This window comes from Amphiprion ocellaris, chromosome 21, assembly GCF_022539595.1.
Source record: "Amphiprion ocellaris isolate individual 3 ecotype Okinawa chromosome 21, ASM2253959v1, whole genome shotgun sequence".
Lineage (NCBI taxonomy): Eukaryota > Metazoa > Chordata > Actinopteri > Pomacentridae > Amphiprion > Amphiprion ocellaris.
In genome coordinates, this window is record NC_072786.1 from 6,784,396 (window position 1) to 6,799,573 (window position 15,178).

The window sequence follows — 15,178 nt, forward strand, 5'->3', positions numbered from 1 at the left end:
GTGTCCTGTACACTGCACAAAAAGGTACATTTACTAATTACACACTAGGTAGAAGAACATGACACACTCCAACAGCTCACTCCAGTACACTTTGATCTGTGCATATGTTAAAAAGCATCAAGACAGCATGAAGATGTTCAGTTAATGTTGGGCAACAAATACATTTAATTTTGACTATAACAAAGCTCTTGGTGCACACTATGACCTGCATGGTTCACGACTGAGATACACAGGAGGAGATTTTGTGTAACAATATTCAGTATTCAGAGTATTCAGCCAAACTCTGCTCAGGACTATCAGGGTCAGTGAGATAAGTCAGATAACTACTGTACATCTCTATATGCACAGGACTAGTTTCAGTGATCTGAAGGTTCCGTGCACAACAACAACAAACATTCAGTCCTTGGGAAGGAGCAGAGTCAGTACAAATGCAACCAAACTATGTAATGTCTTTAATATGCATATAGAGCAAATAGATTTTTTTGTGAGTTCATTTTACTTTTCAACTGACAAAATAAATTAACTTAAAAATTCTATTATTTTTTAGTAACTTATTTAAAATATGTAACTTAGATTTGATCATATTTAGTCATCTACATAAACTGTTGTTTTTATAATCCTGTTGACTGTGAAAAAATTATTACTAGGAATATAACAAAATGCAAAGCATCATGTTGTCTGTCCTAGAGTTCTGTGCTAATCAATAATCTAGCAGCGTTGTGTTTTGGAATTTGCTAATGACATGCATGCAAATAATTTCCCCAGAAAACACAGTTACTGAAAAGAGGAAGATGGACTGCATAGACAGGTGCACACTCTGTTTGTCTGAGCTGCACAATAATTCCATGCCAGACTCTTTTATTCATACATTATGCCAGAAATTTAGAAAAGTAGACCACATTTAGCACTTGTCAGTGGTCTAGACAAATAAGTGTCTTTGTCACAAACAGCAATAATGCATTTTGTTTTGTTCACAAATTTATTAAAGGTCTTCTGGAAACATGAGAAATTCTGTTGGGTTAAAAATATAAATAGATTACCCTGAATTATTAGTTTTAGTCATGGAGAAAGTTGTGTTCATCAAATTTTCTTGGTGACAAAACCTCTTAATTTCTTGTGAGTGATTACGACTATTGCACTGACTAAAGCTGGTGACTCCTCTGAGCCACTTTAAATAAGACCCATCAAACTCAGCCACAAACTCTACAGTGGCTCAACACAGATCTGACAAAGCAAATCATGGACTTCAACAACTCAGGAATGTCATCTGGAGCCATTTCAATGTAGTTTCACATCCCAAAATCAACAGTGCACACACTTGTTTGTGAGTACAGAACTGTGGTACAGATCTGTCACTTCCACAATCAGGAAAAAAAAAAAACCACAAGCTATAATTTTCTGTTGAGAGACAATTGGTCAGGATGGTTAAGGGGTAAACCAAGAATTACAAAAAAGCAGGTGAGCAATAAATTAGAAGCTGCAGTCAAGTGTGTTTTACATAGCCATGAGCTTAGAGGCTGCCATGCAAGAAGATAACCCTTCATCTACAAGCAGCACCTAAAAGCTCGACTGAAGTTTGCTGCTGATCACATGAACAAAGAAAAAGCCTCCTGGAGGAAAGGTCTGTAGTCAGATGAAAGAAAAATTGAGCTATTTGGCTACAATGACCAGAAATATGTTTGGAGCAGAGAAGGTGAGGCCCTCAACCCCCAAAACAACACACCTATTGTCAAGCGTGGCGGTGGCAGTATCATGCTCCGAGGCTGTTTTGCTGCCAGTGAAACTGGTGCTGAACAGAAAGTCAGTGAAATAATGAAAAACAGGAATTACATCCACATTCTTCAGGAAAACGTAGAATTATCTGCCAGAAGGTTTGGTCTTGGGTGTTCAAACAAGACAATGACCCCAAATGTGCATCAAAAACGGTGAAGAAATGAATGACTCAGGTTAGAAAGAAGGTTTTAAACTGGTCTCCCCAAAGACTGTGTCAGAAAGCCAACAAAGTTAGTTGAACTGCACAAATTTTTTCAAAAGAGGTGGCCAAAAATACAACTAGGAATTTGAAAGAAGCTTGTGAGGGCGAACAAATTCACCTAGCTGAGGTGAAGATGGCTAAAGGGACATTTAACCAAATTTTAACATGGCAATTTGTATATTTTTGACCCAGCAGATTTTGCGTTTTTTCAGACAATCTGTAATTAATCTATCAAAGACCTAAAATGCATGATTGTTTTTAGTGATGTGTTGGAAATTCTAGATTGCCATGTTATATATGGTCTTAACAAATGTATATAAACTTTTGTTCACAACTATATGTATACTTTTGAATGCATATATTGGGCTGGATTACTGACAAGTGCTAAAATTTACTCTACTCTTTAAAATTCTCAGTGACATATTTACCATTAAGCTTCTACCTTCTCTTTACCATTTCTGAATTGTTGTATCACTTTTTTTTTGGTCTCTGGTCAAAAGTAAGTACAATTTTTTCTCTTGGTGAGGTATACCATGAGAGAGGATGTTTACAGAAGGACAGTTTGAATATCATCCACACTTGTCAGCACTCAGTTAATCATTAATCTCAGGCCTTCATTGCTTTAACTAAGTACACATATGCAATAAAAAAGACGTTGTATATTCAGTGAGCTTACATTACCCTCAAACAGTATATAAGTGCTGCGACTGCTAAAGACAAACCGATGACACTCGGCTCTTCAGCAGGTAAGAGACTTAGTTAACAATGACGGACTGAAATATTTCTTCATTTCTGATCCACGTACAAAGACTTTGTTCACTTTTATAAATGACATCATCTGGATCTCTCCCTCTGATTAGAAATCCTGAATTCACACTTTTTACAACATGAATTTCACCACAACTGTGATGATGATCCTTGTTTTCTTCCTGCTGTGTTCAGGTAAGGGCTCCTTTCCACATCTTGGTCTACATTTGATATTGTGTAGATGATTTGTGAACATCAGTATATGCATGGTAGTGTTACAGAGATATATCTCTTCAAGTCAGTATCTTTTTCTATCAATACTTGAGTTACTTCTAACATGCAACAGCTGCACACTGATGAAGTATCAATCACTTTATTGCTTTGTAACATATATTGATTATATTTTATATTAGCGTGCTTCATTTCAACAGTACAACAGTCCATAATGTTGATTTTATAAGCCAAACATGTTAGGTAAATGAAAAATAAAACACAGTTTATGCCCTTTTTTGCAGGAATTTTTCAGTTTACATTTGCATCAAACCTACGGATTTTCAATCATCCGTCGGAGGACAAAAACTGGAATGAAGCACGACGTGAATGTAATGAGAAAAATGGATCATTAGTAACTCTGTATGATGATGAGGATGCCACGTTTATGCGGAAGTATGTGACAAAGAGTTCAAGTGGGTTCGTCTCTTCAGTCTGGCTTGGTCTGACTAAGACCCGAACAAATGTTACTACTTGGTCAAATGGTGCTCCGTTCATATTCAGTCGCTCCAGTGTCAACTTGCCTGATAGAGAACAAATATGTGAAGCCATGGACAAGAACACATGGAAAGGTTTCACCTGTTCAGGCAAACATTACTTCATGTGCTACAAAGGTAAGTTCCAGCAAACAATATTTCTTTTCATTTCCATAGTATCTCGTTTCCATTTCAAAAAATAAACTTGTTTGGATGTCATATAAAACACTGCAGAACAGTACAACTATGTTCACATTAGACAATCCAATATTTCATTCAGATCTATCATCACAGATTCATGTGAAACTGAATCACTTTTCTATTAATGAAGGTATGAAGGTAATTTGTTGGTTGTTAACATGACAATGAAAATTCACACAAAAAATATACATTTGCACACATACATGTGTTTAATGTACAGTATATGTAAATATGTTCTTAATTCAGGTCACTTTCAGTCTAATTCACCTGTGAACATGTGACCATCAGTCTGTCATGATTTACTTCATTCACTTTTGTTTAAGTGAAAAAAAATTAGAATGAAAAAAAATAATTTCACCACTTAAACGAATAAGATTCATAAAACTAAACTAAAGCGTAATGTTGCCATTGTAAATATATATCCATAATAATATAAATGCAATATTTTTGTTTTTGTAGATAATCAATACGTCCTGATTGAGAAGAAAAAGGACTGGTGCCAGGCAGAGCTGTACTGCAGACAGCATTACAGTAATTTAGTCAGCATCAGTGATGAGGAACAAAACCAAAAAGTGATTAAAGAAGGAAAGAACAAAACCTTCTGGATTGGACTCCTGCATGATGAATGGGAATGGGTCGACAAAACCTGCTCGACTTACAGAACCTGGTCTGATTTATCTGATGGTGCAGGCACAGAGATATATACAATTCAGGCACTAACCTCCTCAGAATCGATGCAACCATTTGGATTAGACAGTTATGCAAGTGTACTTTGCTCCACAGGTAAGCAATACAAAGATAAAAAAATGTATTCATGGAACCATATTGGGTTGAATAGTTAAGACTGCACTGTCTACTAGACATGTATAAACTCTAGACAACTTTTTTATTTACTAATTTTAAGCCTTTCCTTGATATCAGTAGAAAACTAATTATAGTGATGATGTCAGTGAAAGACAAATCCTGAGTGAGAAAATGATGCCATCGTCTTAATGACAGAATAGATCAGGACATCACACGTCCACAAAGAGGCAGAATGTTGATGATGATGATGATGCGACTGAACTTGTCACCTGTAATTCTTACTTCTGCCTTTTACCTGCTTTTCAGGCGATACGAGAATCAGAGTTATCAACCGAACAGCAACTTGGGAAGAAGCTCTTGACTATTGTGAGGAAAACTACATAAGCCTGTTGTGGATAAAGGATGTCAATGACCAGGAAGCCGTCAAACAATGGCTAGAGGTCAGTGGCTACACTGGTACATTCTGGATCGGTCTGAGGCAGAGTATCATGTTTGGATTCTGGATTTGGAAGGACAGTCCAGTGCTTGAGAGCAATTGGAAGGACGACAAAGCACCTGAGATGCCATTTTCCAACCAATGTGGGGTCATCAATGCGACAGACAACAAGTGGAGTGACGAAAACTGCTTTAACAAGCACCCTTTTATTTGTGCAGAGAAGATTTTAAAATATTAGAACAGTTCACAGTCACAATGCTTTGCTGATAGATTCTATTCTGTAGAATGGAGATGAAAGTCAGCGACAAAACCTTTAAGATTCTCCTTTACTGGTCAGATTGATTCTTCATAGTTTTTTGTCTTTAGTTTAGTTAGTAGAAAACAAACTGACATCTATCAAGTTGTGTTTTTTTTTTCGTTATTGCATGCTGTAATTTTGGTAAAAATGTTGGTTTGCAGTTGAAAAATAGATCATCATTTGTAAGTAATTATACATTTTATTGTACAACAGTGAAAATGTAATAATGTGTTGGACATGAATTCATTTATGTTTGCTGAAACATTTTTGTGATGACTGTGATGTTTATTTCCCACTATCAAATCAATAAAGCTTAAGTTCCATTACAATGGGCTACACTCAACAAGATTTGCTTTCCAAGTCAGTTTTACATTTATTTATTTAGGTTTCAGGCAAACGAATCAAAGATAAAACCAGAAATATGCCAGAGGCTTGATCACAACTGTGTGTATACGTCTGAATGAATGTCTTTGGACAGATTAGTGACAAGTGAAAAATTTACTCGTGAAATTCTGGTTATATATTTACCATCTAGCTTCTGTCTTTTCTCTGCTATTCTGACTTGTTGCCTTGCTTTTAGAGGGTGTCTCCAGTTTACATCACTAAGATTCAACATAAGGTTCTTAACAAAGCTGCTATATAAATTACATCCTTTTGAATTTAAAGGGTGCATCAATCACAATCAAAAGTAGATATCCATGCAGTACAACACATTAAGATTATCACCATTTTCCTCCAATGTCTGAGTGTAACATGAAGTACTATTTGACATTTTTCTCATTGGTGTTGATTTATATATATATGTATATATATATATATATATATATATATATATATATATATATATATATATATATATATATATATATATATATATATATATATATATACATGAGCATAAAAACCTTGATTCTCTTGGTGAGATGTTCCATTAGAGAGGATGTTTACAGAAGCACAGTTTGAATATCATCCACAGTGGACCATGAATGTCATGCCCTCACATGCAAATACACACATGCAAAAAAAAGGCAGACGTTGTATATTCAGTGAGCTTACATTACCCTCAAACAGTATATAAGTGCTGCGACTGCTAAAGACAAACCGATGACACTCGGCTCTTCAGCAGGTAAGAGACTTAGTTAACAATGACGGACTGAAATATTTCTTCATTTCTGATCCACGTACAAAGACTTTGTTCACTTTTATAAATGACATCATCTGGATCTCTCCCTCTGATTAGAAATCCTGAATTCAGACTTTTTACAACATGAATTTCACCACAACTGTGATGATGATCCTTGTTTTCTTCCTGCTGTGTTCAGGTAAGGGCTCCTTTCCACATCTTGGTCTACATTTGATATTGTGTAGATGATTTGTGAACATCAGTATATGCATGGTAGTGTTACAGAGATATATCTCTTCAAGTCAGTATCTTTTTCTATCAATACTTGAGTTACTTCTAACATGCAACAGCTGCACACTGATGAAGTATCAATCACTTTATTGCTTTGTAACATATAATATTGATTATATTTTATATTAGCGTGCTTCATTTCAACAGTACAACAGTCCATAATGTTGATTTTATAAGCCAAACATGTTAGGTAAATGAAAAATAAAACACAGTTTATGCCCTTTTTTGCAGGAATTTTTCAGTTTACATTTGCATCAAACCTACGGATTTTCAATCATCCGTCGGAGGACAAAAACTGGAATGAAGCACGACGTGAATGTAATGAGAAAAATGGATCATTAGTAACTCTGTATGATGATGAGGATGCCACGTTTATGCGGAAGTATGTGACAAAGAGTTCAAGTGGGTTCGTCTCTTCAGTCTGGCTTGGTCTGACTAAGACCCGAACAAATGTTACTACTTGGTCAAATGGTGCTCCGTTCATATTCAGTCGCTCCAGTGTCAACTTGCCTGATAGAGAACAAATATGTGAAGCCATGGACAAGAACACATGGAAAGGTTTCACCTGTTCAGGCAAACATTACTTCATGTGCTACAAAGGTAAGTTCCAGCAAACAATATTTCTTTTCATTTCCATAGTATCTCGTTTCCATTTCAAAAAATAAACTTGTTTGGATGTCATATAAAACATTGCAGAACAGTACAACTATGTTCACATTAGACAATCCAATATTTCATTCAGATCTATCATCACAGATTCATGTGAAACTGAATCACTTTTCTATTAATGAAGGTATGAAGGTAATTTGTTGGTTGTTAACATGACAATGAAAATTCACACAAAAAATATACATTTGCACACATACATGTGTTTAATGTACAGTATATGTAAATATGTTCTTAATTCAGGTCACTTTCAGTCTAATTCACCTGTGAACATGTGACCATCAGTCTGTCATGATTTACTTCATTCACTTTTGTTTAAGTGAAAAAAAATTAGAATGAAAAAAAATAATTTCACCACTTATACGAATAAGATTCATAAAACTAAACTAAAGCGTAATGTTGCCATTGTAAATATATATCCATAATAATATAAATGCAATATTTTTGTTTTTGTAGATAATCAATACGTCCTGATTGAGAAGAAAAAGGACTGGTGCCAGGCAGAGCTGTACTGCAGACAGCATTACAGTAATTTAGTCAGCATCAGTGATGAGGAACAAAACCAAAAAGTGATTAAAGAAGGAAAGAACAAAACCTTCTGGATTGGACTCCTGCATGATGAATGGGAATGGGTCGACAAAACCTGCTCGACTTACAGAACCTGGTCTGATTTATCTGATGGTGCAGGCACAGAGATATATACAATTCAGGCACTAACCTCCTCAGAATCGATGCAACCATTTGGATTAGACAGTTATGCAAGTGTACTTTGCTCCACAGGTAAGCAATACAAAGATAAAAAAATGTATTCATGGAACCATATTGGGTTGAATAGTTAAGACTGCACTGTCTACTAGACATGTATAAACTCTAGACAACTTTTTTATTTATTAATTTTAAGCCTTTCCTTGATATCAGTAGAAAACTAATTATAGTGATGATGTCAGTGAAAGACAAATCCTGAGTGAGAAAATGATGCCATCGTCTTAATGACAGAATAGATCAGGACATCACACGTCCACAAAGAGGCAGAATGTTGATGATGATGATGATGCGACTGAACTTGTCACCTGTAATTCTTACTTCTGCCTTTTACCTGCTTTTCAGGCGATACGAGAATCAGAGTTATCAACCGAACAGCAACTTGGGAAGAAGCTCTTGACTATTGTGAGGAAAACTACATAAGCCTGTTGTGGATAAAGGATGTCAATGACCAGGAAGCCGTCAAACAATGGCTAGAGGTCAGTGGCTACACTGGTACATTCTGGATCGGTCTGAGGCAGAGTATCATGTTTGGATTCTGGATTTGGAAGGACAGTCCAGTGCTTGAGAGCAACTGGAAGGACGACAAAGCACCTGAGATGCCATTTTCCAACCAATGTGGGGTCATCAACGCGACAGACAACAAGTGGAGTGACGAAAACTGCTTTAACAAGCACCCTTTTATTTGTGCAGAGAAGATTTTAAAATATTAGAACAGTTCACAGTCACAATGCTTTGCTGATAGATTCTATTCTGTAGAATGAAGATGAAAGTCAGCGACAAAACCTTTAAGATTCTCCTTTACTGGTCAGATTGATTCTTCATAGTTTTTTGTCTTTAGTTTAGTTAGTAGAAAACAAACTGACATCTATCAAGTTGTGTTTTTTTTTTCGTTATTGCATGCTGTAATTTTGGTAAAAATGTTGGTTTGCAGTTGAAAAATAGATCATCATTTGTAAGTAATTATACATTTTATTGTACAACAGTGAAAATGTAATAATGTGGTGGACATGAATTCATTTATGTTTGCTGAAACATTTTTGTGATGACTGTGATGTTTATTTCCCACTATCAAATCAATAAAGCTTTGTGTTATATTACAAATGTCAGACAAAATCTACTTTTCTACTTAACTTCATAACTTTACCCCGGTCCCAACACAATATGCTCGAGAGGATTTGCACATTGGTCCAAAGTTGGTGTGGCATTTTAAAATGTGACCACTAAGAGTTCTATGAAAACCTAAAAATTGTGTGTTTATGAATATTGATAACTAAGACATTTACAAAAATCATTGAATATAACATTTTAATAAGATTTTTTTCAGAATTTAGTGTGTGTCCACTGATATTTCCTGGAGTTTAACTTAAAAGATATTATCAATGAGTGCTAAATAAGGCCTACATTAAAAACACAGACATTGACTTAATCTGGGAGCCGGAAGGATTTTGAGTTTTTGTTGTTTTTTGTTGGTTTGTGATTTAACATGAGTGATTGCTTTCTTTAAACCTCTAAACCCAAGAACAGTTTTTTTTTTTTTTTTGTGACTTCTCATTTTTACTCACTGTGGGCTAATTTTTACTACAATATAAAGCCCTGCACCTCTATGGAAACAGCACAAAAGTGGCTACGAATAGAACTCAGCACTGGAAAAGAATGGTGGCTCTGCATACTAAGAAAATAATTTTACTGCCTACACTTTCAATTTGCTTTCATGCTCGTCTCTTACCTTCTCCAAATAAACACTGCCTGCAGTTCAGCCTAGTCCAGCTGAAAAATCCCACAGCTGAGTCAGTAATGGCTTCACAGTTGTCAGAGTAAACTATAAGTTTTGCAAACCTTTCAAAGAGACACATAGAATATAGTGATTTTGAGTAGTTAAAGGACTGATAGAAAATTGGAAATGCCACAATTCTTTCAGTTTTTAAAATTTCTGCCTCTGATAATTAGTGTGTTTAAAGACAACATGCCTACATGTTTTGCTCTTCATCTACACAAGTAAAGAGTTTCTTCTGGCATTGCTATTGCTACTCCTGTGTAATGCAGTACATTCCAGTGTGATTGAATAGTGAAGATCACAATGTTTGCAATCCTAGAAAGGTAAATCATAATTAGTTTTGAACACGATGAGCTTAGACGCCTGGCACGAAGCTGATAGTAATATTGTGCGCTCATATAAGTTAAAATACATAATAAAATGTCAAAGAACAAAGGGCACTGGGCTGGTGTAGACTGACAGGGAATCGTTTAATAATCCATAGTGATTCCACACAAGTTAAACGTCAATAATATTAGTCTTTGCTGGATTTAGAGGAAACATTAAAATCTGTGAAAAGTCGAATATAGGAAGAAACAACACAGTAAGAAGCCGGGTTACCATTTCACAAGACTAGAGGAAAGAGGAGGGGGAAAACAATGTGAATACAGCTTTAAAATGTGGGATTTGGATCGAAACAGATAAAAACAGTATAAATAATCTGGAGAGAAGCAGGGAAAAGTGACAGTCTTGGACAACTTCCAGTGCCATTTTTCAGACCGTGGACAAACTTGGAATGAAGGCTCAATCCGTCACACCCTCACTCATCATTACAACTCATCATACTGTGTGAATGTGTGTGTGTGTGTGTGTGTGTGTGTGAGTGTGTTTGTAGGTCTCTTGATCATTGCTCACACCAGGGGAACAGACTTTCTCTTGACTTACTTCTCTGACCGTTATGTGATATACGCGTAAAGGTGAGTGATCATAGCTCATCGGAAGGAATCGGAGCTTCTCCGCAGCAGAAATCACCGCCGAGGATCCTCCTGACCTGCAGCCAAGCACATTTCTTGTTGCAAAGGCAGAAAATGTCCACTGGCAGGGAGCAAATAAGAAGCTAAGATATGGTCCCATTTGGGGCTGAATGCCAGCCACAAGTCTGGTGTCCATTCAAGCGGGCCTGAATCGTAACGTAGTCCACCAGGAGGGAGCCAAATGCCACCAGCTGATGCAGGCCACAGCTCAGCCTGATGCAAAATGTTCTGATAAAGCTGGACAATTTCAGTCCAGAACTTAGTCAGGCTTACAGCATATATAAATAAATATATAAAATACAAGCCAAAGAGTCCACATGCAGAGATGTGTAATAACATTGTGTTAATAGAATAACAACAACAACAAGCAATGACTATTCTCAAGCGTCTCAAACTGACACATGAAGTTTTAACAGCTTGTTTATATCAGTGCTAGAAAGTCAGTTCTATGGAAAACTATAGAAATATTCAGCGTATAAGAAATGCAGCTGAAACAGTAGCTAGTAATTCTATGAAAATACGGTCACAAATATTACCAATTTCAGTGAATTAAAGTAAAAAAAACATAAAATTGCGATACTTTTAGCAAAAATGTGCCCTTTCACAGTGTTACAATCTTATTGGTATTAAAGCTAACACATTTACAACAGCATTTAACTTTGTAATCATAGGTTTACAAACTTTTTCCAGGAAAAACAGTTCATTTGAATGATTGAAAAGTTTTGGTATTAAATGGACTTTTAGTTCCAGTTTTAGGAGAATCCAGTGACATGTCAGCTCCAGTATATGCTGAAATATAGAACATTTTAAGTAATCCATCAACTTCCTAGCACCGTGGCATGCCTAGCTCTGTGTTGAAAAAGCTACCTGGAACGTGTAGTGAGATAAACTAACAGTAACTCTACATTAAATGAAGCTTCACTGCACTGAAGCCACCACTAGAAAAGTGCAGTAAGCAAAGCTACAACAACACTGAAGCTACTTTCTTCATTTGAGTTTAATTTTATTGATTTGCAGCCAACTAACAGTGAAAAACACATAGCTTTCTAGCAGTTACCTATTGGAAAAACACTGATCATCTTGCTCCAATGCAATGCTGCGAAGTGGCGGTCCTGGAATTTATGCGAATGGTACTGCAAGATATACCATCCACCAAGACATTGCTCCAAACCAGGCACACAGAACACCACTGCAACAGCACATTGCAAGAACTACTAAGAAATGACTCAAGGAACATGACCAAGAGCCCACGTTGGAAGAAACCTGATTCCCCAAGATTCTATCCTGCAATCCACAGAATCTGCTGCCAAACTCTCAAAGCCAGACATGACTGGTTCTGGCATCACAAGGAGGATCTACACATTATTAGGTAGGTGGTTTTAATGTTGTGGCTAGTGTATGTCCATGTATGGTGGAGACGCCAAGTACCGATCCTTAGTTTTACTTCAGACAGCATTGAACCGCAATTCTTGATCAATTAGAGCTTCATGACAAAAGCCTGTTTGGCTCAGAAAACAACAGTTTTAGCATCACACATCTGAGAAATGGAGATAAACTAGTAATGATGCTACAGATAGCAATGCTACTGCCCAACGGAGATCCAACGTAAAGGCTACATGTGGCCCAACAGCATGCAATTGCAAAGAAAGTACACAAACAGACACAGCGGGCAGGATGACATCCACCTTAAAGTTCTGTAACTAGAAAACTCTACACACAAACCAACAGTCAACACAAAGTGGCAGAAAGAACACATTCAAAACTTGAAGGAGCACTTTGACAATATTTTCCCACTTGCTTAAACGTTAAATAGAAAAAAAAAATTCAATACTTTTTCTTTTCAATTTTCTTCCCCGTGCAGGTTGTATCATAGCTGTGACCAGCATTTGTCCGCAGGCACAAAGAGATAACAAATAAGAGCGTAAGCGACACAAAGCGATGGAAAGAAAGAGGGAAAGAGCCAGAGGGAGGGACGAAAAGACAAGCAGATGGAGGGAGGGAAAGCGAGACGAGCAGTGGGGCCTGTCATACTATTAACGTCATGGTGTGAGCCCGGGGCTCCCGGTGACACCGGAGACGAGTGGACATATTTAGCATGGAGCTCCAATCACACACAAATCCACACAAAGCATTCTGTAGCAAATAGCCAAACCACTGCATCCTACAATCGCAGGTCTGAACTCACATTAAGTGTTTACATACACAGATGAAGCCCTTATGACCTGCAGTGACTGACGGGGTTGGTGGGTATTAATCTGTGTAATTGTTGGATTCATATCGGACATTTCTGGAGCGAACGAGGAAACCGTATTAGTTAGAAGATTATTATCTCAATACAAGTCAGTCATCTTTGGTGAAAACTTTATTGGACAATATTCTACTTCTAACTCTAGTACTACTTTCAAAATACATTTGACATATCGACCTCAGCGGCCAGCCAGTGGCAGACTCTCCCTTCGTTTTCCCATCTCTCCCTCTCTCCTTGGTGGTGTGTGACATGTGGACAATCAGCAGAACTGGCGAGCGAGCAGGTGGGAGTGATCACCCATCTTCATCCCTGCTCCGTATAAGCCAGACTCTGCCACTACTCGTCGTTGGATCGTGAACTATCCCAGTTAGTATTGACCCTGGTTCAGTCTAGCTCACTGCTTATGTTCACCTGTACTCTCTCGTGTTCCAGTTTGGACTCCTGCCTGCTCAGATCTCCTCTGAATCGCCACGGATCTCTGCCACCACCACGGCCCCAGTAATGATGCCATCGCTGCAGCACCTGTCTGAAAACCGGATCTCCACCAGACACACATCACCTCTCCTGCCCAGTCCTCCCGTCACCTGTTCCTACGTCGGACAGTTAAGTTCCCTGCCTACTCTCTGAGTCAGCCCAGCTGTATGCATTTCCAGTTTCTAGTCAGACTAGTTATTTCTTTACTAGTATTTTCCAGCATCCTGGTAGCTTTAGCCCTGCGCCAACTATTCGGCAGTTGCGTTTCCCTGTACGTGTTCACCTGTCTACCTGAATGCACAGTGTCACTTTTAATGGTTCAAATGCTGCTTACGTGCCATTTCCTGACCATATTTATTCTATTTTATTGGTTTTTATTTAATTTCATTTACCTCCCATATGGTATATATCTGGCCTCCTTTGCATATGTTGTCATTTTTAATATTGTCTTGTTTTATATGTACATTTAATTTTATTATTTAATGTTGATATTTTATTTCTTATTGCTTGCTATCAATGCACCGTCCAGCAGAAGCCATTTATATTTTCGTCATGCCCCCGACTATATATATATACACACACACACACACACACACACACACACACACACACACACACACACACACACACACACACACACACACACTGTGGGCTCATTTTCCTCTGCAATATAAATCCCTGCACCTCTTTGGAAACAGCACAACCATGACTAGAAGTAGAGAGAACTCAAACAAAGGTTCTTTGCAGTATGACACAGTTAGAATGTCATAAATCCTAAGAACTGACAAAAAGCTGAATTTCTTTAGTAAAAATTGAACAAACCTGGCCTCAACATGTATGGTAGTTTTCCAAGTTTCCACATTTGTTACTGATAGTAGAGGGAAAAAAATGCATCCATAAATACTACAGAGGATTTTCTATTTTATTTACATGTTTATTTTCTGTCCATATTTGTCTTTGATCTGGTCTGAATGCAGTTCAGCTGAAAAGTCCCTGAATCACAGCTGAATTACTATCTGCTTCTTGCTTGCAGCAACAAGTGCACATTTTTTTCTTGATGACAGAATCTGGTTTGAGTAAACCGTTCATTTTTGCCATATTTTTAAATGAGACATAAAATATAGTGAGTTTAATTTTAAGTTTAGATATAAAACAGCACATCAGATGTGATTAGTTCAAAAACTTCTGGAAAAGTTCCATTTTTTTTAACAGTTTCTAGCTCCAATAAATGGCATTTTTTGTTTTAAATAGCATGTTTGTCAAACCCAACAGAAGGTTTAATGTTCAGAGGGTTAAAGCATCAGTAATAATTATCCATGACTATGAATTATACACTGATTTAACACTGTAAAAATAATAGAGTCCTCTGTTTGAGATCAAGTATTTTGTTCTCAGTACTTAGTAGAATTTAATTTTCATTTGTCATTAAGTATTTTCTAATTTGTTACATTAGTACTTCCACTCAAATAAGAGATTATTGCTATTGGTGGAGCCTGTTCAAGTTTAAAAAATGACCAAGTAACAGATATTCTAACACTGACTCAATAAAAAAAAAAAAAAAACGCATCCCATGTGTTTTTGTACTCGTGCAATTATTACTGCTCATCCACAACACTG

The 15,178-nt window shown here is 37.0% G+C and overlaps 3 protein-coding genes across 5 annotated transcripts in view; 2 read left to right on the forward strand and 1 right to left on the reverse strand.

Annotated features, from left to right (window-relative positions):
- The window catches only part of grm8a (glutamate receptor, metabotropic 8a), a 379,646-nt gene that overhangs the window by 13,153 nt on the left and 351,315 nt on the right, over positions 1 to 15,178 (reverse strand). The window lies entirely within an intron of this gene.
- On the forward strand, positions 2,834 to 5,536 carry LOC111584178 (macrophage mannose receptor 1-like). Its single transcript, XM_023293421.3, has 4 exons — positions 2,834 to 2,917; positions 3,238 to 3,606; positions 4,129 to 4,452; positions 4,780 to 5,536. The coding sequence occupies exons 1-4, from the start codon at positions 2,863 to 2,865 to the stop codon at positions 5,145 to 5,147; spliced, it is 1,116 nt and encodes a 371-aa protein (XP_023149189.1). The 5' UTR covers positions 2,834 to 2,862; the 3' UTR covers positions 5,148 to 5,536.
- Positions 6,285 to 9,167, forward strand: LOC111579074 (macrophage mannose receptor 1). The gene is made up of 5 exons (XM_023286189.3): positions 6,285 to 6,333; positions 6,448 to 6,529; positions 6,853 to 7,221; positions 7,744 to 8,067; positions 8,395 to 9,167. The coding sequence occupies exons 2-5, from the start codon at positions 6,475 to 6,477 to the stop codon at positions 8,760 to 8,762; spliced, it is 1,116 nt and encodes a 371-aa protein (XP_023141957.2). The 5' UTR covers positions 6,285 to 6,333; positions 6,448 to 6,474; the 3' UTR covers positions 8,763 to 9,167.

Coding starts and splice junctions, on each gene's coding strand:
- LOC111584178 (XM_023293421.3), top strand. CDS start 2,863: ATGAATTTCACCACAACTGTGATGATGATCCTTGTTTTCTTCCTGCTG. Junction 3,607..4,128: donor TTACTTCATGTGCTACAAAG/GTAAGTTCCAGC, acceptor TTGTTTTTGTAG/ATAATCAATACGTCCTGATT. Junction 4,453..4,779: donor AAGTGTACTTTGCTCCACAG/GTAAGCAATACA, acceptor CCTGCTTTTCAG/GCGATACGAGAATCAGAGTT.
- LOC111579074 (XM_023286189.3), top strand. CDS start 6,475: ATGAATTTCACCACAACTGTGATGATGATCCTTGTTTTCTTCCTGCTG. Junction 6,530..6,852: donor TTTCTTCCTGCTGTGTTCAG/GTAAGGGCTCCT, acceptor CCTTTTTTGCAG/GAATTTTTCAGTTTACATTT. Junction 7,222..7,743: donor TTACTTCATGTGCTACAAAG/GTAAGTTCCAGC, acceptor TTGTTTTTGTAG/ATAATCAATACGTCCTGATT.